Source organism: Homalodisca vitripennis, chromosome 3, assembly GCF_021130785.1.
Source record: "Homalodisca vitripennis isolate AUS2020 chromosome 3, UT_GWSS_2.1, whole genome shotgun sequence".
NCBI lineage: Eukaryota > Metazoa > Arthropoda > Insecta > Hemiptera > Cicadellidae > Homalodisca > Homalodisca vitripennis.
Window position 1 is genome coordinate 26,132,930 of NC_060209.1, and position 27,947 is coordinate 26,160,876.

At 33.2% G+C, this 27,947-nt stretch overlaps 1 protein-coding gene across 1 annotated transcript in view; it reads left to right on the forward strand.

The window, feature by feature from the left end:
* LOC124358122 (orexin/Hypocretin receptor type 1-like) overlaps positions 1-18,870 on the forward strand; it is a 38,742-nt gene extending 19,872 nt beyond the window's left edge. The window contains 5 exon segments of the mRNA XM_046810415.1: positions 920-1,076; positions 1,181-1,306; positions 13,875-13,969; positions 15,167-15,173; positions 18,387-18,870. Of these exon segments, the coding sequence (XP_046666371.1) occupies positions 920-1,076; positions 1,181-1,306; positions 13,875-13,969; positions 15,167-15,173; positions 18,387-18,675 (674 nt within the window). The 3' untranslated portion in view covers positions 18,676-18,870.
* Positions 18,871-27,947: the final 9,077 nt, after the last annotated feature.

Below are 27,947 nucleotides of genomic sequence, written 5' to 3' on the forward strand. Positions count from 1 at the left end.
AACTATACACACTCGTATCCATTGACTAATTAATTTAATTTAAGCGTTTTAAGATAATAACATATTTTCATAAACATATATTATTACAATGATCTAGACAAGTATAAGTATAATTCTACATTATGTACATACTCGTAATGATGTAGTGGCTTTTATCAATCGTATTATCTTGGGTATTTTACCTGTAAGTGTATTGCAAAGTAACCTCTAACAAAAATATCGTCATTCAAATGTTAAAACACAAATTCAAAAAGAAAAGCAGTAAGAAACTTTAATCTCTCATAAAAAGTTGTTAAAACTATAAGTAGGTCTACTAAGATAATAAACTCCCATCCTGATTACAAAAAATTTTCCTTAAGATATTGCTTTGCATAATTAAGATGCATTTTTGGTTCTCATCAGAAACTTTTCTTTTATAGTTTTAAACAAAACCTAATTTTGACGTAGAAAGCCTTGAGGATCGTATATAAGTATTTTCACCTCACGGTTGTATTTAATAACCAGTAAGAATGTAAATTGGAAGTACTTTGATTTATAAAAGAATAATTCAATTCATTCATAAACATTCAATTCATTTAATTCTTATACATTTTTAAATCCAAACACATAGGCGAGATTTAAATAATAGTCCAATGTTACTACAAAATATTTATTTACTTAGTTATAATTAATTTATAAGCAATACTCAAAATTAAAAGTGCAAATAAAAATACTTAACATTTTTAATAGTCCTGTTTACTACTTATTTAAAAGTAAAATGTAGACATTTCGTTCATCCATTGATTCTTTAACAGTAATATGCTAATATGTATAATAATTTTTAGTTACTCTCTTACGTAAAATCTAAATGTAAAAACCAACAATATATTAAAATCAATTTTTATAAATTTCTGTTTTTTGTTGTACATATCAATAATAGAAATAATAATATATGCCACTTTACTCCAGAGGTGGAACCAACCACACTTCATGTGTGCGTTCTGTCCGTTCGTGCAGGTATTGACTGTCAATGTGTCCGTGTTCACGCTTACTGCTATAGCCGTGGACCGGCATCGTGACATCCTCAACCCGCTTAGGTAGGTTCATCCTTACTCTTCACATCCCTCTGATAAATTCACCAGAACAGTTATATGTTTAGCTCTTTATTCCTAAGAAGTTCATCTGAAAATCTGTTTTTCAGCGCAAGACCTTCGAAGTTACGTGCCAAGATATCCATAGCATGCATTTGGTGTGTCGCAGGGATCTTAGCTGTACCCATGGCTATTGCACTTAGAGTAGCCATTGTCGAGGAAGTCGATTCAAGTAGGTACGCACTTTCTTTATTAAAGAAATGTCAAATTATTTATTAACAATACAAACAAAATAAGAGTAATGCTTCAATAGACTTATTTATAAAAAACTAGGTATTGAAATGTAGATGCTGCAAATGAACATCCTTTCACACCTTTGTTAAACCCCCTCTTGGAGTCAAACACCTTCATTCACTTGAGAAGTTCTTGGTAGCAGCTGGGAACAATAAATCGATTCACTTCCTTTGCTGCCTGGTTTGCTAAGTGTTGAAAGCTGTGAGCACAGTTATGTGTTTTGACGTGTGAATGAAATAGAATAAATTATTTATGAAAGATCTTTCTACACTGTTACTTTCATGAGTAATAACTGTTGACATACAATATAAATATTTTATTTTGCAATCAAATATATTTTAATTTACATTTTTTGAAAGAGCTTTTTAAATTCTTTAAATGTAACAGATGGGAACAAGAGAGTAGACCACTCCTTCTTTGACAGAATATTGATGGTTTGATTGATAATTTAAATATTTACCTGTGTGTTTTTCCTTCCGAAAAACAGTTGTCTTAAGGACATCCCTATCTATTAATACACACACATCCAAAAAAGGTAGCATGTGTTGGAATTCCCCTTCCATTGTGAGGTGGATGGAAGGAGAAATACTATTAATTACTAATTGTCTACTAATTATCAATATAATCCTATTAGTTCCACTTTCTCTTTACGCAAATCATATGTTATCATCGCTATTCATTCCTTATAGAGAAGTCATACTGATTGGTTTGGCCATGTAGGTATATTTTTTCAATACAGGGACTAAATAATACGAGGAGTTTTTAAAGAAATCCATCCGGAATAAAATAAAATCCCGAAGATACGGAATAAAATGTTTGAAGTTAACAATTACTGACTAAAAAGGAAAATAAATCTTAATATTATAATGGACTGTTAGGGGAGAATAGCTCTAAGACACAAGTTTATACGGTAAAATAATGGTTTAAAAAATGACAATTCAAATTGTGTCCCTGTAAAGCAACGAAACGCTACATCTGGTAGCAGTATTATGTTTTACCGACGCGAGACGGTCGAGGAACACTACAAGTGTGCATTTACTCAGAGAACCCTCTCTCCTCCGTGCTTCACGTTTGGAGTGAACAAAAGCGAGATTATCACATGTGTTTGTAAGATATTTGGCTTTTAACATTTTTGGCAGCACGAAACCTGGAGATTTATTTAAGATCTTGAAATAAGAAAACTCGTCATTTCTATCTTTTTTCATTTTCGTTTGTTTATTTTTTAAATAATATAATTTTTAATATCAATAATTTTATATTTATAGACAAAATTAGGATTCAATTAATTAATCAGTTTGATTAATGAGTTAAAGAATTATTTCTGTTTTATAAATTTTAATCCTATGCTCCTCCATAAGTTAAGCCTATTGAAGTAAAAACTATAACTTTATCCACTCCCCATTAGGGTTCAAGTCTGTGAGGATTATGCCTTCCACTTAAATAAAAACATGGTACAGGAAAAACCTGAACTGTTACTTAAATCTAATTTTATAAATCTGCAACGGCAAATCACCTACCGCAAATGTTCAAATATTGGGCTCCAAGGGTTAATCGATAGGATTATTCTGCGGGATGTAACAGTTGGAGTTAGTAGGACTCTCTAAAAGTTAAGGATCTTTACTAGCCATGTCATAAGTGAGTACTACCCTCCATGTCTGCTTTGGCTGGAGCTGGTTTCACCTTTTCTAAGGACACATGACTGAGATTAATTCTCAAAATCCTTCCACGTGGATTTTGGCAAGAGGTTGTCCCTAGCCCCAATCCAGAATATTATGTCACTCTAGAAGCAGGGCATAGTTTCTTTGCAATCAATAAGTGCAAATTCTCAGATTCTTATCCTGAGAGTACATTTTAAACGAATAACATTCTTATCAGAACTAAGATAATCATAACTGTGAGTGATGTCAAATGATTACTTTTTTGCCTTAAATACCTTTTACCTTTGTGATATATATTGAACTCTAGGTAGTTGTTTTTCGTAAAAATATACTGTAGGAAGTATCTTTAGTAAAATGTAACCAACTTTGAACAAAGGTTTATTATTTAATTTTACGAGAATGTGGGGGAATGTTTCAGATAAAAGGCCCAACCTCCGATACGCAGGGATAATAGTTGAATAGCGCCATAGTAGAGAGAGCGGTAATTGGGTTGAGTCAGTGTCTTTGATCGGACCGTCATCCTTATCTGAGCGGTGGGTGAGCCCTGTGACTCTTCTCCACTCAACTAGTACGTTCTGGACTTCTCCACTTGAATGTTCTGGAAGCAGCAAAAACCTTATAAGGAGTTGTAGCGTCCTAGCGAGTGGAGTTGACCGCAGAAATCAACTTGTGAAAAGACAGAACTAGTGGTTATGCTCGTGACAGCTGGATTTGTATTAATAATAATTAATGTGTCAATGTTAAATAGACTCATGTCATGTGTAACTAAAAAGACAATTAAGTAATAGTGGATTATTACATAATAAATTAGTAACATTTAGTGAGTTTTGTAAACAAGTAGTTTATTTAATGCCAACATAGTTTTAAGTAAATTTTACATAAATTAAGTAATTTTACAATTCATATTTATTGTAAAATTAATAAGTATTTAGTAGTTTTATTACTAACGGAGTGTTTTATTCAAGTTAACGCGTAGCAATATTGGTTCTAGTCAAGGGATTTATAGTTTTATTACAGTTAAGCTTGATAAACATATTATATAATAAATACGCCGTTTTTTCCAAATAATTTTATGCACGCTGAAGAGATATTGCTTGCGCCTAATAAAGAAGAAATCAATGTGGTTAACTTAATACAAATATCGTTAACAACTCACCGCATAACATTACAAGTTTACCAACCCTACAAATATCGGAATAAATAAACTCCCTTTTATTAAAAATATGATTGGGATATTTTGTACCTGGTAATTCCAAAAATAAGTGCAGTGCAATATCAGGTGATCGGTCAGGTTTACCAACCATCCGACTAATAAAATAAACTACCTGTTCAAACGACCATCTTAAAAGGGGTTATTATTATTTATAAACCACAAGGAAAAAAAATAAACTCAAACCCTACACCCAGTGCTTGTTGTTCTCAAAACCTTTTTCACTATAATATTTAAAAACTAAAAAGAATTACATGCATATTTCATGACAAAAATACTTACAATATAGGTACTAAGGTAATAAGAGAATTGTGATAGTCTGAACGTTTTGACCAAAAACTGTTTTTTGAGCGCAGCTGTCATAAACGACGCAACCAATAATTAACTTAACAAAATTGATTGTTTGGTCTTATTATTACACACAACTTTGCCCATTTCATCTTTGCCGTATCTCTTATGGTCTCGAAGATTTCTTCAGTGTGCATAAAATTTGAAACACACGGTATATAAAGTTAAGTATTAATAGAAAATACTTAAAACTAAATTAAACATGAAACTTTGTTACTCTAAAGTCTTAAAGAGCTATTTGTAATTTTCAACACACGTTATGAAATAAAAACTTCAAGAATCAATTTTGCTTAAAAGAATGAACACGTCTGCGAGGCTCTGACAAGACCGCCAGTTATTACGAACCTTGTTCTCTTGTAAAGACTTAAGGGAGTTCAGCCGCCCTCCAGAGATCATTTCAGTGAGGGTTTCATCAAAAGTAGATTTAATCTCAATGCCATAAACCCTCAAAATATAAGGAATTCTGCTCACATCATGGTAAGTATACAAATTAGTACGTGTTACCAATCAAATAGAGATCGGAAATAACAAATATTACAGTTTAAACAATAATGTTTTTAACTTATAAAATTTTTTAAAAGTATTTTACTTAACTTCTATGATATTTTATATGGCAGATAATGTATGTGCCAGTCTGATATTTTCAAACTGATACATCAGTTCATTATTGACGCATCATAAAAAATTCCTTCCTGCATTTTTCCGAAAATAATTATTTACCTTCTATAAAATACATGTCACGTTTAATGTTGTACTCAGACTGTCTCTTAAGTTTCACCTATTCTTATATCGTGTGGAAAATAAAAATATATGTTCTTTTAATATTTTTATAATTTCTTTTATAAATAGAAGTTTCTAATTAACAGCCTATAATGTGCACCCAATAATCTTGAAGGGATTTACATTTTTATAACCTGTACAAAGGCAGAACTCAAAATATAGAATATTATTAATTAAAGTTTGAGCTATCTTGGCAATGAAACAAAAATATATTGTTACCAAAATCTTAAGAAAATGAAATCATGTACTTTCTTATTTTTTTAAATGTGAAAAATTTAATTTAGGGGATGTGTTAAAATTTAAATCATTATGAAGCACTTTAAATTTTAATAAAACTAAGTAATGTTTACCTTAACTTAAAAATATATTTTGAGATGTCTCAATTCAAGAAATGAAAATTTGTATGGATTTGTGAAAGATTTAACTGTAAATCTATTGTGAGATTCCTAATTTTAAAGGAGTTAATAACATATGAACGATAGTCAAAGGAAGTTTATATAATAGCGTACTATTTAAAACAAAATTTAAAGTAAAGTAAATAATCTTTTATTTTACAAACTGAAGTTAGGACTAAAAAGCCCTTTCTAACAACTAATCTGGGGACCATCGGTCTAAAGGTGACATTGAAACTATCACAAATGGCCGAACAAGCGGGCTGCTTGCTAGGGCAGGATCGCTCAGCGGTCTCCCATTTAAATAGCAGTCTCTCTCGACGTTGCATAGTTCGGTTAGGATGACTTTTGAAAAACGGTACCTATCATGGACAGAGTCGTCAGAAATATAATTTTCTGTGTTGTTGGGTTTGTTTGATTAAAATATTCAATATGAGAACTGTAGTGTATTTAGTGTGAGAAGTACTAAGTTGGTAGGTATCCATAGTGATATTTAATGTCTGCACCAGTGATGTTGGCAGTATGTATTGTCAGGCGATGTAACATACGATGTGGTCTAAAAAGAATAAAGAATGCTCATAGGCTGCTCTCCTGTGACGTCACATCACGCCACTACCCTACAACCAACGGTCCAAGCTGGCCAGCCACCAGTCCACCCGAAGTCCACCACCAGACACCGTCATGTAACCTCCGCGTCCCGTCCGTTCCTTTACGAGCGGTCCTAGAGCAATGTTACTCTAAATGTGTAGTTTAATTATTCTTCCCGACCCATAGAGAGTACAGTGTCGACTCGCATACATTACAGTGGCGACGAGGAAAACAACTGCAACAGTGGAACGTCGCTTACAGTGGCGACGAGGAAAACAACTACAACAGTGGAACGTCGCTTTACAGTGGCGACGAGGAAAACAACTACAACAGTGAATTACAGTGATTTAGTGCGGAAGGGCAACAAGCAATGAACACGTGCAAATAACCGGACATTCCAACGGTCGGGAGTAGTAAGGTACGCCGATCGATATAAACTATTCTTGGTGTAAGCAGCGCACAAGCTGATTTTTATCGTTGCAATTAATGCCGTTAGACGATTATTTTTACCGGGGACATTTTAAACAGTTATTACGGAGTGTACAAGAAAACAAAATGGCAACTATCGGGTCTATGGGTTATTTTGATAGTGCGGAAGAATCGTGGCAGTCTTATATAGAGAGATTTGAGTTTTTTATTGATTGTAATGATATCGATAATTCAAAGAAACTAAGCACTTTGTTGACAGTTATGGGTGTAAGGACCTATACGTTACTGAAAGACTTAATTACACCAGACAAACCGTCTGACAAGTCGTACAAAGGAAATTGTGGACACTATAGCGAATCATCTGCATCCCCAAGCCTTCTTTTATCCCGGAAAGATTTAAATTTAGTAGGCGGAATCAATTGGATCATGAAACGGTTAGCGATTATATTGTGCATTTAAAACAGTTATCTAAGTATTGTGAATTTGGTGATAAATTGCCAGACTACTTAAGGGACAGATTAGTCGCGGGTCTGCGAGACCAACAGATACAGAAAAGACTTCTCGGGGAGGAGAACCTCACTTATGAAAAAGCCGTGCAAATAGCTACTGCAATGGAATTTGCTGAGAAGGGGGCGGCCCAGATGAACAACTGCAGGAGGACGTATTCACCGGATGCAGAGCAGCGGGTCGATACCGAAAAGGACACAGGCGGCGAGCATCGCAGCGAGACGGTCATCGGACGGCGGGAAGGCGCTGGGAGACATCACCTGCTATTGTTGCGGCAAGCGAGGATCACACACAGCATCGCAATGTCGGTTTCGTGAGTACACGTGTAATCATTGTAAAAAGAAGGGACACCTTGAAAGAGTTTGTAGATCGAAAAAATTATGTTAACAAACCTAATGAGAACAAACCAAATGTTTTTACAAATAGGTCTAAGGAGCCTTCAGCTAAAGGGAAACAGTTTTACAGCAATAAAAAGCAATATGTTTATAAAGGTAGGCAGCACTATGTAGAGGAAAGTAAAGAATCAGCAGAGTCCGGTTCAGATAATCACTGGAAACATAAAGACAATGACGATGTGTATGACATTTCCAATCTATTTACGGTTAAAGAAATAGAAACTAAGATTAATAAAATTGAGCCAATAACGGTACAGTTATTAGTGGAAAGTAAGGAAATTGTATTTGAAGTCGATAGTGGGGCTTGTGTTTCAGTTATGTCAGAAAAAGATTGTAAGACTAAGTTAGGAAATATAAACATGTATCCATCTAGCTTAGTATTAAGTTCATATACACATGAAAAGATCAGGCCTTTAGGTAAGGTTATGGTCAATGTACAACATAGAGGTAAAGAGAAACAATTAGCTTTATACATCGTAGCTAATGGGGCTAATCCCTTGTTAGGGCGTGATTGGATGCAAGCATTAGATTTAACAGTTAGAGTGCCTAGTAATGTAAACAATGTACAGTCAGCTGATCGCACGAGCATGGTGGGGGGTTGTGCCAACTGCAGGCGGCAGCGCGGCAGACGCATGCACGCCTGTCAGTGGAAGCCACAACACACCTGTAGAGGTAAACAAACAAACATCTTGTTAATCCGTCTGTTGGTCAACAACAACAAACAAATAGAATTACTGTACAATGAGTTTCCAAATGTATTTACGGATAAGTTGGGATGTTTCAAGGGTGCACCAGTTAAATTAAAGTTAAAAGAAAATGTAGTACCAAAATACTTTAAACCTAGGACGTTACCTTTTACACTTAAAGAAAAAGTAGAAGCCGAGCTGACTAGACTAGAACAAGAGAACGTTATTTCACCAGTAGATACCAGTGAATGGGGGACTCCCATTGTACCAATTATTAAGGCTAATGGGAAAATAAGAATTTGTGGGGATTATAAAATAACTGTAAATCCGTTCTTGGAGGTAGACCGACACCCGTTACCGAAAATTGAAGAAATATTTGCCAGCCTACAAAACGGAGAAAAATTCTCTAAAATAGATTTATCTTCAGCCTTATCAGCAGCTTAAACTAGATGTAGATAGTCAAACGTATTGTACAATTAGCACACACAAAGGATTGTATGCTTACAATCGCCTATGTTTTGGTATCAGTTCAGCACCGGGAATATTCCAGAGAATAATAGAACGAACATTACAAGGTATCCCGGGGGTAACTGTATTTTTAGATGACATTCTAGTAACAGTAAAAACAATGAGGAAACACATGCATAGACTTAGACTAGTGTGTCAAAGACTTGAAGAGACAATGGGTTCACAGTGAGCAAGAACAAATGTAAATTTTTTCTGTGACAGTTTAGAATATTTAGGTTTTGTTATCAGTAAACAAGGGTTGCATACCGCACCTAGTAAGGTTGAAGCAATTGTCAAGGCACCTGAACCTCAAAATGTGACACAGCTTAAAGCCCTTCCTTGGTCTTGTTAATTACTATTCACGTTTCATTCCTAGGATATCCACTATTTTAACCCCAATGTATTCAGTTGTTAAGAAAGGATACCGATTTTTGTATTTAATTTAGCATGTAAGAAGGCACTACAAGAGATTAAGCAAAAGTTAATCTCTGCTGAAGTTTTAGCGCATTATGATCCTGCATTACCACTAGTGGTAGCCAGTGAATGCTAGTCCATATGGCATTGCATTCAGTTTTTGAGTCAGATTCAATACGACGGTACAGAAAGACCTATAATCATTCGCAAGTTAGAGTGTTAAATAGCGCTGAGAAAAAACTATTCACAAATAGATAAGGAAGCATTAAGCATTGTATTTGGTGTTAAGAAATTTAGTCAATATTTTATATGGTACACAGTTTTTTGTTAAAGAACTGATCATAAGCCTTTAGTGGCTATTTTTGGACCAAAGAAAGGGTTACCTGCTTTCGCAGCCAGTAGGTTACAACGATACGCTTTGTTTTTAAGTGGTTTCCAATATGAGATTGGTGTATGTTAAGTCCCAAAACCATGGCAATGCCGATGGTTTATCTAGATTACCTGTAAATAGTGAGATTAAAGATGAAATCTCGGATGATGACCTTAATATTAATGTCATAGGTACCTATTTGCAGTGTTTAGCTGAAAATGACATACCATTATAGCTATGTAGACATAAAAAGAGAAATCAATGGTAGATAGTGAAATCAAAAAGGTAATATCCTATGTAGAATTAGGTTGGCCTATTGTAAACTGAACCAGATCTAAAGCCATTCGAAATTAGACAGTCGGAATTAACCTTGGAGCAAGGAATCCTAATGTGGGGGTACAGGGTGGTAATACCTAAAAGGTTCAGAATAAACATTCTGAACGAATTGCATACTTCACACATAGGTATTGTTCGCATGAAGGCATTAGCCCGTGCATATGTATGGTGGCCTAATATCGACCGGGACATAGAACAACTAGCTAACAGCTGTGCAGCCTGTTTGGAGGAACGAGCAAAACCGCCCAAGGCTTTCCTGCATCATTGGAATGTTTCCGGAACGAGTTTGGTCTCGAATTCATATTGATTTTTTTGGACCTTTTTCAGTCCAAGTTATTTTTGGTGGTAAAAGATGCGTACTCTAAGTGGCCAGAGGTGTTGCCCGTTTGCTTCAACGGCAGCTGTTCACACGATTGTGAAATTAAGGGAATTATTTAGTAGGTATGGTATTGTAGACCACATAGTGTCCGACAACGGACCACCTTTTACCAGTCAAGAGTTTAAAGAATTTTTTTGATGTCAAATGGTATCAAACACACGTTTTCACCACCTTACCACCCAGAAACCAATGGTTTGGCAGAACGGTCAGTCAGAACTATTAAAAATAAATTGAAAACAGCTCTTCATAATTCCAAGGATTTAGAATTAGCTTTGAGTAACTTCCTGTTCACTTATAGAAATACAGTGCATTCTACTACCAATCTATCGCCAGCTCAATTAATGTTGGGCAGATCGCTAAAGTCTAGGTTAGATTTAATTCGCCCAAATGTTAAGGCAATAATGTCAGATAATCAAGAAAAACAACGATTGTACTATAGGGTAGTAAAAACTAGACAGTTAGCTATTGGACAACCAATCATAGCCAGAGATTACAGAGGTAGAAATAAAGTGGATACCAGGTGTGGTAGTTTCACGATTAGGACCAGTCACGTATTTAGTTGAACTGAATACGGGCATGAGGTGGAAACGACATATCGACCAGTTGGTAGGTTTACAGTGTAGTCCGGAAATGTCTGAGTTGACAACAATGCCTAGCCTCCCAGACGCAAGCGTGGCAACAGAGCACACGCGCAGGAAACGATCGATATACAGTCGCGGGACAGAGCGAGCGCAAGGTCGCCAGTACTTTTAGCAACGACCTTGCCCCCTCTCCGCAAAACCATAACAATAACAGAAACGCTCAGGGGCAAAGCCCCAGCCCACGTACAAATGTAAACAATAACAGTTTCCAGCGTTTCACCCAAACAAATGACACCTGTTAGACGATACCCACTAAGGGATCGTAAACCTTTAGTCAAAAATGGACTTGTAAATACAACCCAATTGTGACTTGTATATAATTAATATTGTTTAAGCATTATTATTATCGATTTGTTAATTGTGTTTCATTCAATGTGTTATTAATTGCTATATTCTGATTTATTGTTTTGATTGAAGTGTTTTGTGATTTGTGTTAAATGATTATATTGAGTTTGTATTTTGTTCTCTATAATCTATACTTACAAAAATAAAAGAGTATAATGTCAATTTTCCTTATTCATTGTAATTGATTTAAAATTGGAGAATTGTAAAACAAATTGTAATTGATAAATTTCTAAAAATTGTAGGGGACTTATGTATTTAAGGGGGAGGATTGTAGTGTATTTAGTGTGAGAAGTACTAAGTTGGTAGGTATCCATAGTGATATTTAATGTCTGCACCAGTGATGTTGGCAGTATGTATTGTCAGGCGATGTAACATACGATGTGGTCTAAAAGAATAAAGAATGCTCATAGGCTTGCTCTCCTGTGACGTCACATTCACGCCACTACCCTACAACCAACGGTCCAAGCTGGCCAGCCACCAGTCCACCCGAAGTCCACCACCAGACACCGTCATGTAACCTCCGCGTCCCGTCCGTTCCTTTACGAGCGGTCCCTAGAGCAATGTTACTCTAAATGTGTAGTTTAATTATTCTTCCCGACCCATAGAGAGTACAGTGTCGACTCGCATACATTACAAGAACTTAGTAAATGATTTCTTTACAATTTTTGCGTCGTAATAAAACATTTTTAATATTTTGGGACATAATTAAAATTGCATCTTCAGTAATCTTATTACATAATATTATCAATTTATAAATTTTAAAACAGTTTTTTGTCTGTTTAACTTAATTTATTATAGTCAATTTGTATTCGTTCTCTCTTTTATGTTCGTGTTCTCTCAAGTCGCTATAATGTCATTAAAATAAGCTGGCACAATAAGATCCTCTTTCATTTTACCTGTTTCATCAAATTTATCAGTGCGATCACTAATCGACTATACGTGGGTAAGTTTGATTGCAAAGTATCATTTAAAGTATCAAAGTAAGATTTATACTATATTTTTCAAATAGAAATAATGTATCTTTTAAATAGAAGAATATAGTGCAATATTCCATTTTAATGTTCTCAACTGAAACTAACTCTAGTACGTAGTCCCAAAATCACTATCTTGTTTAGTGGTGATACAAATTTATTCTAATGAGTGGTGTAAAGAATGAGAAGTGAAGGGAACGACGAACGAAGACTGTATTTCAATGATGAGATAAAAGGATGAAAGTTCGACACTAATACATGTAGAACGTCCTGATTTGATTCCAATCTGCTTTAACCTCTGGATGTTTTATTTCTAGACTTTCTAAATTCTTTATATCTGGCGTCGCTTACGTCACCGTAAAGTTAACCTGAGTGACAGAGTATAAGGCGCACGTCTAGACTTGTCTTCAAAACATTTATTAAATGGTGGTAATATTCTTTACTATTCTTAATATTGATGGAGTGATCAAAAGGTCCTTCTAATTTATGAACGATTTTTAATGAAAAAATAAAAGTAATGGTTCGTTTACAGTTTTATGGTTCTCATAAATACAAGGTAGCGTGGTTTAATAAAACTAAAGTTCCTGTAACTAATAGCAATAATCTTCTCTAAGGACGGACTATATTATAACTTTTTATTCAATTATTCATGAGATAAATCCTGGTAATTTATGATTATAGGCTTAGTATAATAGGTAATTCTCTTTTTGAAATATTTGCTGAAGTCTAATGAAGGTTTAAAGGAATATAAATACCGGAAAAAAGAACTGAAAAGCTTTACAATTTAGAATAATAAATATGACCGTTATGTTTAAAAACACAAATTTAACCGACATTAATCAGCTGTTGACACCATGAAAACCTTCTTAGTTTTTCATCTGAGGTTCGTTAAAGAGACCAAAACATTTGTTTACATTTATATTTTATAAAATATGAAGTTCATAGTGCTTGGTCAGTAATGGAATACAGGTAACAGAGACAAAGTTACTCTATATAATTTTTCTTTTACATTATGCCAACGACGAATCAAAATGTCTAATACATTGGAAACACTGTGTTTTAAAGTTTGTTTTCAGAAATAATAATAAAAAACTATTATAAATCCTTTAAATAACAAAGCTGTGAATGTTTGCACATAAGGTAGTAGAATTTGTTGGCTTCCATGTGTTATATCACTTCTACAGTGGCTGAAAAAATAACAGAGGAATGAACACTCATAGCAGTATGTCTAAACATTGCAAGAGTTTTAAAACGTAAAACTTGTTATATGCAATTAAATGATTAAATCTTACTAACATACTTTTAGAAACTGAAAGCTTACTTGAATAATCAAGATAGGCATAATATTTTACAAGTACTTTAAAAGGTCGCTAAGCAGCCACCTTAAAGACGAGAAGGATTGTTCACCTTTAACATTTGAAGGATCTTCAACAAGATCCATGTACGTCACTAACTCTACTTTATAAACCAAGCGTAACGATGATTCTTGGAGCAGCAACTCCTTATGTGTTATATGTTCAGAGGTTGTAACATCAACACGAGTTTATGTTACAGGTATCGATACATCAACGTTATATGGTTCTGCTGTGACTGGTTAGCTATGAGCAACAGCTGTTACAATCCCTTTATATACGGAATATACAATGTAAGTAGCAATAAAACTTGGGAAGTTTGTTACAGAGAAATATACCGTTATTGCTTTATATTTTTTAGTTTAGCTAGATATCCTAATATACAGGGGTGGATTAGTCTAAGTTAACTTATAACTTCCCTCAATGAAGTACTGTTTTGTTTAAAATAACTAGATTGAGAAATAAACATCTTCACCCCGACATATTAACTCTTTCTTTACTATTATAACACATTATGCATCAAACTATTATTTCACACACAAAGTAAAATGGGAAATAGCATGGAATTGTGAGATACAATGAAAGTTGAACATTTACCGATAACAAAAACACAGTCATACTGTCCAGTGATACAAAAAAAATCATTAACGCTACGTTTTGAGATCCGCAACCAGATTCCCTGAAATGTTCCCCTGAGAGTCTAACATACAATTGCATTCTTTGGTGAAATAAAGAAAAATAAAAAAAATAAAACAGATCGTTGTGACACGCAGAAGTCAGGAATCACAACAAAATCGTGTACGTGTTAACGCCAATAACTATATCATATGCACATAATGCACTAAAAGAAAATCAAAATTTAATTATTTATAGTTAATTATTAAAAACTGAACTATAGAATACAGCGTACAATAGTTCTGCACTCGCCGACACAACAACCTAAGGCAATCTAGGTTATATGTGTAAGGTTAGTATTTTACCTGAGGAAGAGTGCAGATTGCAGATTGTGAAAGGTAGAGTTTACTGATTTTGTTGTATCTTTGAACAATGACAAATATCCGGAATATATTGCTTCCTACTATTTAGCTCACAGTATACTCAAACGTAGGATACATTGACATACTTGATGTGTCCTTGTAGCTTCAGTGAATTTAGAACTAATATTTTTCTTACTACTGACGAGTATGGAGCTATCACATTGATGTTTCTCTAAGGATCCAACTCCTGAAACTCAAACAAAGGAGCAATACGTTATGAAGGGACCCTATTTCGCGCCAAGTGATCTTGTACGACAATAAGGCGATTTTATTGGCGCCAATACTGTTTTATAGAACAGAGGCTTCCCCATGTACTGATTGTCGATTATTGATCACTCTCATTTGGTGTAAGTATTCGTCGCAAGAACCCCACAAACTATCTAAGTATTAAAAGTAGTAGATGACAATCTGCTGACGATTTCCGTTTTTACATGACATTTCATAAAAGTCAACTAAGAGTTCTTGTGCCTCAGTTTAACTACCAGTAAATCCACCACCACCGTGTGACTAGCGTAGTACATAGTTTATCTTTGTATAACTTGTTCTTCTTCTTTATGACTTCTTTACGTAACGATCAATGATGTTGTGTTTTAATTCATGAGAATGCACGTTTCGTTTTGTATCTTCATCAAACTTTCTTATCACAAAGTACGAGTACGCTATAGCACGTGTCACGTAACAGATTTTCGCTTAGTTATATGCAAGATTTCAAGACTAAATCCTCATTTAATTCTCGAGAGATTGTACAGACAGACAGGACAAACAATCATACAAAAAGGTGTTTAAATCCATTATAAGACAAAATGGTAGTTTTTAGCCTAATCATTGAGAAGCTACAATAATACTCAGCTAAATTGCATGATTCAATATGAACCATCAAAAATCTTATTTTTACCTACCAATGTAAAAATGAACTTTTGTCAATAGCTTAAAGTCTACATACAAATAAAATACTCTGCTTGTTAAGATCTCCTTATAGTAAACTTATACCAATACTACGAGTGTGTGCACACTGTATCAATAATATTAGGCTCGGCCCTACAAAGTAACGCTTTGACAGGATAAATCGCATCAAAGAAACTCTGCTCTAATCTTGCGCCTGCAGGAACCTGCTTTACATATTTATTGCCGTTTAACTCGGTTATTACAATTTTCAGAATTCGGTTATTTACTTGCTCGTTAAAGACCAATCATAATTTTGTTGTATTACCTTCAGGTCTGCATTTCTAAAATTTATATCTTATATAACAGTTTTTCATCAAAACTTTATTGTTATTAAATAAGACTGTTGCCACTTAAACAAATTTAAAGAAGATTGTGCATAGTATTGTGGCGACTATATGGCCTTCTATAGCACACATGTTACATGTTAGTTTTAATATTTCAATATACAGTATCTGAGACAGAAAAAATGTAATAAAAAATAATTTATGGGCATATAATAAGAACTCTATGATGAAGAGCTTTCTCACATTGTGGCCCAGCATGTGAAAGATCTAGGTTAGTATTCCAGTAAATAATTTTGTCCACATATATTTATTGTAATTGATTCTTCATCCATATTCGAATATAGTATATTTTGCTATTTTATGAAAACTACGTAAATTATTATTAAATACATGGTTTTTAATCAGCAAGGTAATAGTATCGGTCAATGCGTTAAGTTTACATTGAGTTTAACATATTTAAACTCATTGCAATATGATTACTATTTAATATAAGAATCACAGGCAGTTATATACAGGTATATAAAAATGTACGTGAACGTTTCGATCCATGAAGTGTTTGGAAATTAATATGGATAGTAATTACTGACAAACACTTATTATTTAACTCATACACAGAACCCTATTTCATTAATACCCCATAAGGGGACTGTTTGATAGTTTATATAATAAATAATGTATTTTTTAGGTTTAAAATATTCGTTTATAAATTTTCATTTTTAAAGTCTTGAATTTTAACCTGAGACTATCAGTGCCATCTCATTATTTGGCCTGCATTATCCTATCGTTCACTTTAAATTTTGTCTGAAAATGTCATTTAAACTAAGATAACATTAGCTGTTTATTACCACAACCCCAAAAACCATCGTATCTGGCCTATTTGAAGTTTATATTATAGTTAGTGCTTTATAATAAAAATGAAAAATTAAAAAAAATATCTAGTTGCTTTAGCGGATTTTGAAAAATAATTAGTTGTACATGAAATCAGTTGAGTCTAATTACTATACATTCCACACGTAGCCGCAAGCTTAACGAACTGGGAGTGGCACTTTGGCTAATTGTTCTATTCGAGGTGTAAATTGCTAATCATTTAGCTTTCAATGAAAGCTACCTAGATAATATGCCAATAAACAATAAAACATATGTAAAATGTTATTCACATTGTTCATGAAATAAATAAATTGTCATACACGGTAGTGTTAAAATCACTTACCATCGTATTTTTTGGAAAAAGAATCTAACTTCAATGTATCAAGATCTGGTATATGCCAATAAACAATAATACATATGTAAAATGTTATTCATATTTTTCATGCAATAAAATCAATTTTCATACATGGTAGTGTCAAAATCACTTACCATTGTATTTTTTGAAAAAAAAATCTAACTTCAAACTATCAAGATCTGGTAACAAGTACTGCCCTATCATAATCAGGTAAAATCCCCATAGTACTTCCCGAAGTGCCTAAATTAACTATTAGTGTAGGTAAATATTGTACTGGCTAACGGAATATTGTATTTTTCTATAGTGCAGGAAAATTTTTATTAGGTATCCTTTTGTTGCTTTTGTCTTTTGGGTTCCTTGAGTGGCACTGAAGTACTAGTGGCCTGGTTGAACCACTCTGTTGTTCCCTTTCTGGAGGTAGTGATATTGTCACTTGAGTGGGGATGAGGCCCTAGAATGCGCTGATCATCCGCATTGTAGCAAGCGCAAAAGTTTTAGGAGTATGTCCAATGATTAATTCTTCACAGCTTTTAGTCCTAAGTCAAAAAAGAATACTGGCGAGTTAACTCTAATGGTCGGCCTTTTTGAGTTAAAATATACATGAAAATTAAAAGCATAGACCTCCTAGAGCTACCACTTAAAAATTACAATACCATACTGAAGGTAGACGCCTTTAGTTCCAATTTATAGAATTACTCCTCAGACATCTCCAACATTGTTTTAATTTAACTACGTACAACGTTAAAATAAAATGTATAACATAATATATGAATCAATGTTTACGTTCCAGCTTATATTTACTACACTATAAGGTTTTCTGCACTTTTATAACTAATATTTTAAATAATCATGGAAATCCGCTGAACCAAAAGAATAGAATCGTAAACACTTGTTGTGTGTAAAAACTGTCATCTAAAACAAAACACTTGGAGAATTTATTTTAAACTAATATACCACTATACTGATAACAACTTTAGTATTATATTTATTCCAATATCTTAAATTTTATTAACACTGTTAATATAACAAAATTAAAAGTTTCCTTAATTACTTACAAATATTTATTTGATATGAAATGATTTACAAACTTGAATGTGTTTATAACAAAATGCACAGTAAGAATTTAAAATAGATAACACTTAAAACTTAAAAAATAGGTAACCTTTTCCATTTAAAATTTCCATATTTACACAAGTATCTTCTATTCTTATTTCAGGAAATTCAAGCGAGAAATTCAAGCAACGGTTTCCGTTTCACCAGAGGAAGTGGATGACGGGAAGCGGAGGTGACAGTGTTGACTTGGAGAAGACATATCTGGGCGGCCGTGGCTCCGTGCACTCTTCCCACAGTCCGGGATACGACTGGAGACGGTCGTACAGAGCCACGTCACACAACGGTGCCGCACAGTACAGCCGCGCTTCCTCCAGAGCCAAAGACTTGTACGTGTTCCACAACAAGAGTTCCACCGTGGTCAGGCAGGCCAGCAACACCGAGCTTGAAGAATTGTGCTTATAAACACTTTAGGATTAGTGCTCATATCTCGAGCACAGGTCGTACAGAGCCACGTCACACAACGGTGCCGCACAGTACAGCCGCGCTTCCTCCAGAGCCAAAGACTTGTACGTGTTCCACAACAAGAGTTCCACCGTGGTCAGGCAGGCCAGCAACACCGAGCTTGAAGAATTGTGCTTATAAACACTTTAGGATTAGTGCTCATATCTCGAGCACAGTTAGGGGTACATCGATTGTACTCTATAAGTTCTACCGTGGTAGGCAGGCCAGCAACACCGAGCTTGAAGAATTGTGCTTATCACTTTAGGATTAGTGCTCATACGTATGTGTTCCACAACAAGAGTTCCACCGTGGTCAGGCAGGCCAGCAACACCGAGCTTGAAGAATTGTGCTTATAAACACTTTAGGATTAGTGCTCATACCTCGAGCACAGGTCGTATAGTTAGGGGTACATCTTGAGTTGTACTCTCTATAAGTTCCACCGTGGTCAGGCAAGTCAGCAACACTGAGCTTGAAGAATTGTAATTATAAACACTTTAGGATTAGTGCTCATACCTCAAGCACAGGTCGTATAGTTAGGGGTACATCTTGAGTTGTACTCTCTAAGTTCCACCGTGGTCAGACAAGTCAGCAACGTCGAGCTTGTATAATTGTGTTATAATCATTAAATGTTAAATCTGGAGGAGGTTGTACACTTTACAGAACTACTTTTACGTATTTCACAATGAACCAATACAGTGTATCATATAACTTGGTAAAACCAATTTTTGTTACTGAACTTTAATTTCAGTAATAGCGCAACCTGTCGTCCACAAAATCAATAGAGGGTTTACTTAGCCCAAGAAGATATTATTTCAAGAGATATTGTACAGATTTACGGACAGACATATACACGATATTAAGAAGGGCCCAGAAGGGACCTACGGTCACGTATGCCTGCATTACGTAGCTCGAGGAATTGTATCGTAAAAGCTCAAAGGTTAGTTTTCATAGCTCGTACAGTGCAGTCATCGTTCAGTTTGAAGTACATTCGAGAGCACTCACAAACTGTTGTGATACTTGTTTTACAGCAAGAGTTGTAGGTCAGGAATTTCGTTTGAAAAACCGTAGGCTTAGCCTTTTAAAATTAGCTGGTTCACTGTTAATGTTATCAGTTTTGAGGTATAACTAGAAGTGATTACTCAGAACGATACCGGTATTTTTCCATCAAAATGAATTCACTACTGTTAGGCAATTCAGCAACACCTAGCTCAAGGAATTGTTGATAAAATATGATATTTTAAACCAATAATATCGTATAAATGAAATAAGAAATCATAGAATAGTTTTATAAATTTAGAAAATATCTTAAGTGCTGAAATGCTTAGATCACATTTTCTAAATACTTTATTGAAAACCTTGTTTTGACTTAGCCTATCGTTAGTTTCGTGTTTTTACTGTAATATAATACTATATCTCATTTTGTAATCTACAGTTATGAGCCTTTTATATATTTCAACCGTAACATTAAAACATAATTACTAAAATATTAGTAACTGCCATATTTTGTACTAAACTTACGAAGATTCTATATTAATAATTTTTGCTTAAAGTACTGCAGAAATAGAAAACTTGTATCGGATAAAACTAAATGTCTATTATGTACTAGGTGATGGTGAAGAAAACTGTATTAATGGGCTAGGTTTTATCCTATATCAAAAATATTAAACCCCAAATTATAACAACTTGTTTATGAGCGTTGACACATTTAAATAAAATAATAGTATTGTATAATATTTGAAAATATAAGTGAAACACAGAAAAAGTTTAGAGATTTTCTTAGTAACCAATATACATCTATTAAAAAAATAAACAGCGTTAGCTGCCTATTAATAGTCTACGATCTCAAATAGTCTATATAATACTTTATAAGGTATAACATCATTCCTGTCGTACTAAAATCAAGATGGCCGCCAGATTATCCGAATCTTGAGACTCAACTATAAGATGAGCAATGTAATGATAGTAATTTTTATACAAATACAATATAAAACCTAAAGACCTAAGAACAGTTTGCTTAGCTATAGATATAGTTATGATTATAGTCTACCCAACATTTAATAATTATTTGACATTGAGAGGAATGTTTTACTTTTAAGATTCCTTAGAAAGACAGTGTATTTTAATAGAATATTTTTCTAAAAATAAAGTTTTCATCCACTGCAAATTACTTACATTAGGGTTGTTCAGATTATGCGATTTATATACAATGTTTCTGTGTAAAACGTGTAAATAATTCTGAACTTTTTTCCGGTTGGTCATGCTTCATTGAATAATTCTTTGATCGTTGCACATACATTGAACTACTGAATATACCGTTGTTTTTATTGTACTCAATGGATTAAATACTTTTGTAAATACTATGTTTTAATAAGTATAAATCCGATATTTAATATATATTTTACTGTATAGTATAAAACTATTCTGCATACGAACAGAGTGGAGTTACTCCACTAATCTCGGGATTCGGTTTTAAATTATCATATAATCAAAATATAGCATTAAAATAGTTTTTTTACTGTACCGGATTATTTGTATCTTTTAAAGTATAAATTTAAAGAATTTTAGGAAGAGAAAAAATCATTTCATAGCCAAGAAAACTATACAGATTGAACAAACCGTACAGGTCCAAAACGTGTTTTAACAAGTGAGTATTTTTAAATACAAACGACTGACTGAATATTTAAATATACAAAACTCTGTACAACGAAGTTTTTCAGTATGTACATACAATATTATTGATAGAAAATGAAGTATTTATGATATTACTTTTCGCTCATCAGTCTTTAACGTAATACTCTGTAAAATCTGTAGCCTCTTATCCAAAAAAGTAATTTACACAATTATTTTCTGCTGCAAACGAGTGCCGTTATTGATAGCAAAATATAAATTGTGACAGATGCAGCTCTTTACCCACCACTCAACCCGAAACATCCCTACCACTAAACCCACATACCAACTCTCAACCCACATAACAATGATTCATAACTTTGAATGAGTTACTGTATAAACTGTGCAAGTAAAATTGTTTTAATCTATAAATAGAACTCGTTGAGTCCTTAGCAGTAGTATTTGGCATTTGTCAGGCATTCTATCAGATTTCAAATGACTTCGAGAAGTGTTACAGCATCATTAGAAATAATTTTGTATCCTAATAATTTATTTTATTTAACATGTGCTTTAATCTTATTTCAGCGTTATAAATATAACAAATACCATAAATTACAAAAATTTGGAAAGGATATGCTGTAATTAGAATAGTACACGATAAGTTATATGAACACAATTTTAATTTTTGATGGTCTAAAAATTTGAACTTGATTTTACACATTATAAATACGATGTATGATTTATAATGCAAAAAATAATTAATTTACAAACAATTGATCAATTGAATTATAGACTCCATGCATGCGGCTATCGAATATGCTCAGCAAAACGTTCCTATTTATAGTACATCTCAGTGGTTGACAGTATTTGCAATGGTATGATCAAACTGTAATCGGAATAAGAAAAGGGAGAAGAAACATTTGAAGTCAAGTTACATACTAAACGAACTACAGTTCAATGATTTTGTAGACTTAAAAGACCTTGGTGCTAGTCTGATTGACAACAGAAACAAAGACTTATCCGGTAGAACTGTGCAATGGCTAAAAATCAAGCGTTTGCTTCCGGAAGTCAAATCCCAAAGTAGTTCTTTTCAGCTATCAGTCTCAGGTTGACTATAGTGAACTCCATGTTTATGAAAAAGAACCTAGAAGACCTAAGAGCCTGAACCTCAAGCAGCTTTATTCTAGAGAACTAGCAATATCAGAAGGCAGAAAAAAGATCTCCTCAAGCTCTGTCGAACTGGAGTAATTCCAAAAGAGCACCACCAATGGTTTCCATCGATGAAGTCAACCAAACTTGCCACATCTGATGTAACTCCAGAACCAACCATGGAGGAATAATTTTATGAAGAAATATAATACTTCTCTAATAATTGTTTTTTATTTACAAAGATAGACAAACAATTTGTGAAAAAAGCTAAGATAAGTTTTTAAGTTTGTTATTACAGCAAGGAATGAAGAATTACTTTACCAATGTAAATTGTAACCATTAACCAACTGTTTTTGTAATAAAAGTTTTATATTTTTAGGACTAGAATGTTGTTATTTATTTATTTAAGTCCCTTTCAGACCATCATTATTATATTCTTATACGTTATTTAACAAGATTTTGTTACATTCGGGTAATTTTACCATAAGTTAAGCTTTCAAGTAAAAGTACCTGCAATACGGCAATTTTAAATGCAAAAAAATGCATTAAAATCTTAGTAAAGCATCGATGAATACTTCAATGTGTAATCTATAACATAAGCAACATTTTATACATAAATAGGTTTATATTATTATAACCCTTTAATTTATATACTAAAACTTATATACAAAGTTTGTTTTTTAGTTTCCCGAAACTTTGCCAGAGTGGACTTGGGTAGGTTTACTTCTAGCCCCCTGATATGCAGAAGAAGTAAAGACACATTTTATAATCCTTTTCTTGCAATATAGGGGTATATAAAAATAATTTTAAGTTATTTTTAATCAGGCTAGACACAAAGTCAAGAAATATAACAGAATCAATGACATGGTTTTGATCAATTACGCTTTACAATTATATTTAACAAATAAAGTATACTATTGTTAAAAAATTACACCTCATTTAGTGATACAAGTTAAACAAATTACATGTCTATATAAAAATCATAATAGACTTTGGTGATTCATACAAGTAATTTAAAAGTTCACATTGGTACATTCTGCTGTTTTAATTTATCATTATGAGCATTTAGCAATCATGAATGATCAGTGCACTGCCATTTAAAGTAATTTCAATCTTCATAGAACAATCAAAAGCCTTTTTCTTTTGTGCCTGGTCATATAAAAGCACTGTGAATACACGTATTTAGAATATAAAGTTTTAATAATTTTTTTCAATCCATCCAAGTATCTTTTATTCATATGAGCCATGAAGATGAAGAACACACCGCATTATAGAATCTTCTTAAATCCAGGTTAATATATACCTATCTTAGTAAAATGTTAAGATTGACACACACATAATCCCTAAACTTGGTTGTTGAAATACTACCGGATTCATACCTACGTAAACAAATAATATTCTAAATACCAAATAAAATTTATTTTGAAATAATATAAAACTATGATTTCAAAGTATCTGAATATGATAAAACGCGTTACTACAGGGTATATTTGATCAGGAATTTCGATGTGCTTGTCTCGCGGGAACTGGAAGAGTAAACTTCCACTGCTTCAATAGAGATGAACTGAAGAATATTTATGCTTTATTTACGTCTTGCATTGCACGTATAAGAACAATAATGAAATAAATGAAAATATTCACCTAAATGATCTTTTTCTTGTAATAATTCACCAAGAAAGCCAAGCTTAAAGTATAGGTGCCTAAAAAAACCTGTGGCACCTGTAACATGTGTAGAGAGAGGGAGGGAGCGAAGAGGGTGGCGAGAGGGGGTGGGAGAGGGAGGGATGGAGAGGGAGAGGAACGGGAGGGGGAGAGAGGGAGGGAGTGGGAGAGAGGAGAGAGAGTGAGTAGGGGGAGTGAGGGGGGAGAGTGAGAGGAGGGGGGATGAGAGAGAGAAGAGAGGGAAGAGAGAGAGATCAACGCTACGTAAGCCAACGTATATGGCTAAGTAGGAATATTTAAATGAAACAACAAATCAGAGCTATCCTAACAAGAGAAAGCAACAGAACCCTCCACCGAGTGCTTGCTCCTGAATTAAACTATGCCCGGAACTGTTCAGTGAAATTATATGGACCTGATGGTGTTACCCGTAAACAGTCTATTTCGGTTACAATTTCTGTTTTGAAACGTCTTTTTTCAAACTTGCCTCTGATTTAATTTCTTTCGATCATTGGCTATTATGCCATTATAAAGTAAAACTTTAATTCACATAGAATCTTTCGATCTATGATAATTACATGAGCAGTACTCGGCAGTCGCCATAAAACCCTAACTGAGCACATTTGAGTGGAAGATTTAATTCCGACAGTAATGATTTACGATAGATTATAAAAAATACCACAGTACTTAAACATCTTAAGGCCTATTTAATGACATGTTTGTTTTTACCGACTCTCGATATGTCGGAAGGACATTCAGACAGCGTGATGCACTCTTCTATTCCTGTGGGCAAAGTTAGGGGTGGTCCATGAAGTCCGAGTATGCATGTCAAAACCTTTATAAACTAAATTAGACAGCTCATCAGGTGACACGAGTATGGTACAAATTACACTGTCGTTGAGAATTAAAGCGATCCGTTGTTAATTTATTCTGCCTTGGCGTAGATATTGTTTTGGCAATTGGAGGAATGATTATGGCTTTTGAAATCAAGGATTATTGAGTAAGAAATTTTGTAAAAATCTTTATATAAATATTGATTACTGTTAAAGACAATAGATATTTTTAAATCTCCTACTTATACACTTAGTTCAGGTTATCATAAGAGTCACTCGTTTAAATTTTCAAGTATATGGAAAACTTACATGCAAATGTTAAAAGTATTAATGACTGTATGAACTTAAATAACAGAAAAGTTATTATTAAACGTACAGGAGGTAAGTTTCATCACGGAAGAATGTGTGTTGATACCACGTATACAGAGCACGTTCACACCTAAGCCTCATGAATGTAGGGAATCTATTTATTAGATTGTATCTTCTCCACGTGCGACACCGGAACCGCTATTATCAACTTGTAGAGTTTAGCACCTTTTATTTATCCCTTTACCATTAACAGTTAGACTGTGATTTATTTTTCATTTCATTGCAATTTCATAGCAAACAAAAATAAAATAATAGATAAATTTGTGAAAGACTGAGAGCACCCATAAGAGATCAAACATGTGGCATATTAACACATGTAGTATAACCAAAACAATATATACATCATTTTATAGTGAATTTGTGTATGAACTTTAGTTATTTAAACACTTATATGAAAACCAATGTAATGAACAAAAATTTGAATGTATCCTGTTTAAAAGATATGTCGAGAAGGATTTCATGTAATGAAATGATAAGTTTGTTACTGTCGAGGTTACTCTATGCATTCAACAATATAAATATAAAAGAATTAAAAATAGGTTATAAATTATTTAAAAAATATAACTGTGCTGTCATGAAACACTGTTTACAAAGAACAGTCGATTATATGTAATAGATTATTTCTATGTGTTCTATTATACATAACAAATCCTTTTCTTTTCCTGTTTCCCTGATTTTACGTGAACTTTTTCGATATTTGAATAGTTATTCTTCTATTCCGGACTGAGACGAATACAGTAAATCAGAGATGATTATTTTTGAGTCATAAAAGATTTAATGAATTGTTTTTTATTTATATAGATGTTTAATTGAAGATTTAATAATAAATTTGTATATATTCAGTTTTTTCTACATACAAGTACACTAAAGTACTAAGCAAATGTTTCAATTTCATCAGAATTCTCTATCGAATAAGATTGCCATATTATTCACAGTAACACACAATATGTATAGGCTAAATCCTTCATAGGGGACCCAGAAAAAATGTGAGTTCATAAGTTTTTCAGAGTAAGAATATTTATATCTCAGTGCATTGGTTATGTTCCTAACAATTTATTGAAGCTGTTTCTGATGTAAATATTTGATATTTGACGTCCAATGTTTCTGTTAAATACCAAAATATTCACTGCCATATTCCATTGATTTTTAATATTCGTGCATTTTTAGCCTAATTTTAAGGTTTGGAGACCTGAAGAAGAGGGAAAATGCCAGTTCTAGAAACATTGTCATCCAGTTTATGCAATCAAATCAAAATTGTACGATATCCTATATCCTTCATCAATAATGAGTTAAAAAAATGATTAACTTCTCCGAATGGATGCAATATTTATGTTAAAATTTTTAATGCTTGACGAATTTTAGGTCCAAGTGCTTGAACTCCAAGTGAAGAATCACCATCGGATAGATTACTCTGACCAGAACTGTAATTTATCCACGAATAGCCCCGTGGACATTGGTGATATTTAAAAGAAGGTATATCTTCAAACCTTATTCAAGCCTTCTCCTTTATTCACGGAATACATTGTGTAAATTTTACTATTGTGAGAAACATCCAAAGGTTATATAATGTCTCTTCATTATCACATATTACACAGCTCAAGTCTGACTACCTGATGAAGTTGTTCGTTAACAAGTAAATAAATAATTGTTCAATTTATTTTTAAATGAGAACCAAAAATAAGATAACGGCAAGAGTTAATTATTAGCATGAATAAACTAGAACTTTATGCTGTAGTAAAAGGGGAGGTAACTAATCGATTGTAATTTGTTTATATTGTTAATATATACTAAAACTTATATCAGACTTTTATAAGATTCTTACTATTATAGCTTGATTAGTACTTTATAACTCATTATTTAGTTTATAAAACTAAAAATATATTAATATATGCCTTGATTTAAAGACCACAAGGAAGAACTTTACAAGTCACAATTTGACAATTTTTCAGGAAAACTGTATGTTATTTAAATACTTGAATCATTTATTATTTTTTGTACACACAATAAAAATAATAAACTCAATTTCACAATAATTAAATATTAATTAGATCATCTGTTTTTTTTATCTATTTTATAAAGTATCAGTATTTTTGTAGTCCAAAATTATATTTTACATGGAAAAAACCCTTAGAACTGTTATCGCAAGAACGATCCTGACCTTACAAGCAGGCCGCCTCCACGGCCATTAGACGTGGTTCGGAAGTAATCTTTAAGCCATTGGTCTCCAGGTTGTATTAGAGAGAGCTTATTAGTCCTAACTTGGCCTGGTAAAATAAAACATTTTAACTTTACTTTGCTTTTTACTAATAATGTTCTTTCCTAGAAAAATAAGTGAATGAAAAAATTACAATTTTTGGTTCTAAATGATGATTTAATTTATTGGACCAAAGTTTAACAAATATCGTGTAGCTTACTACATTATTCTCCACTTTAAACTGGAACCTATAGACCTAATGTTTTATTGATGTAAAGGTAAGTTGTCATTGAATGCTTGAGATCTAGATACACAGTTACATACAGAACACGAAAACTATTAAATAAGGTTCTTCCATTGTGATCTCAATTTTAAGTGTATTTCCCAAATTTGTATTTATGGAAAAAAAATATGAAAACCTT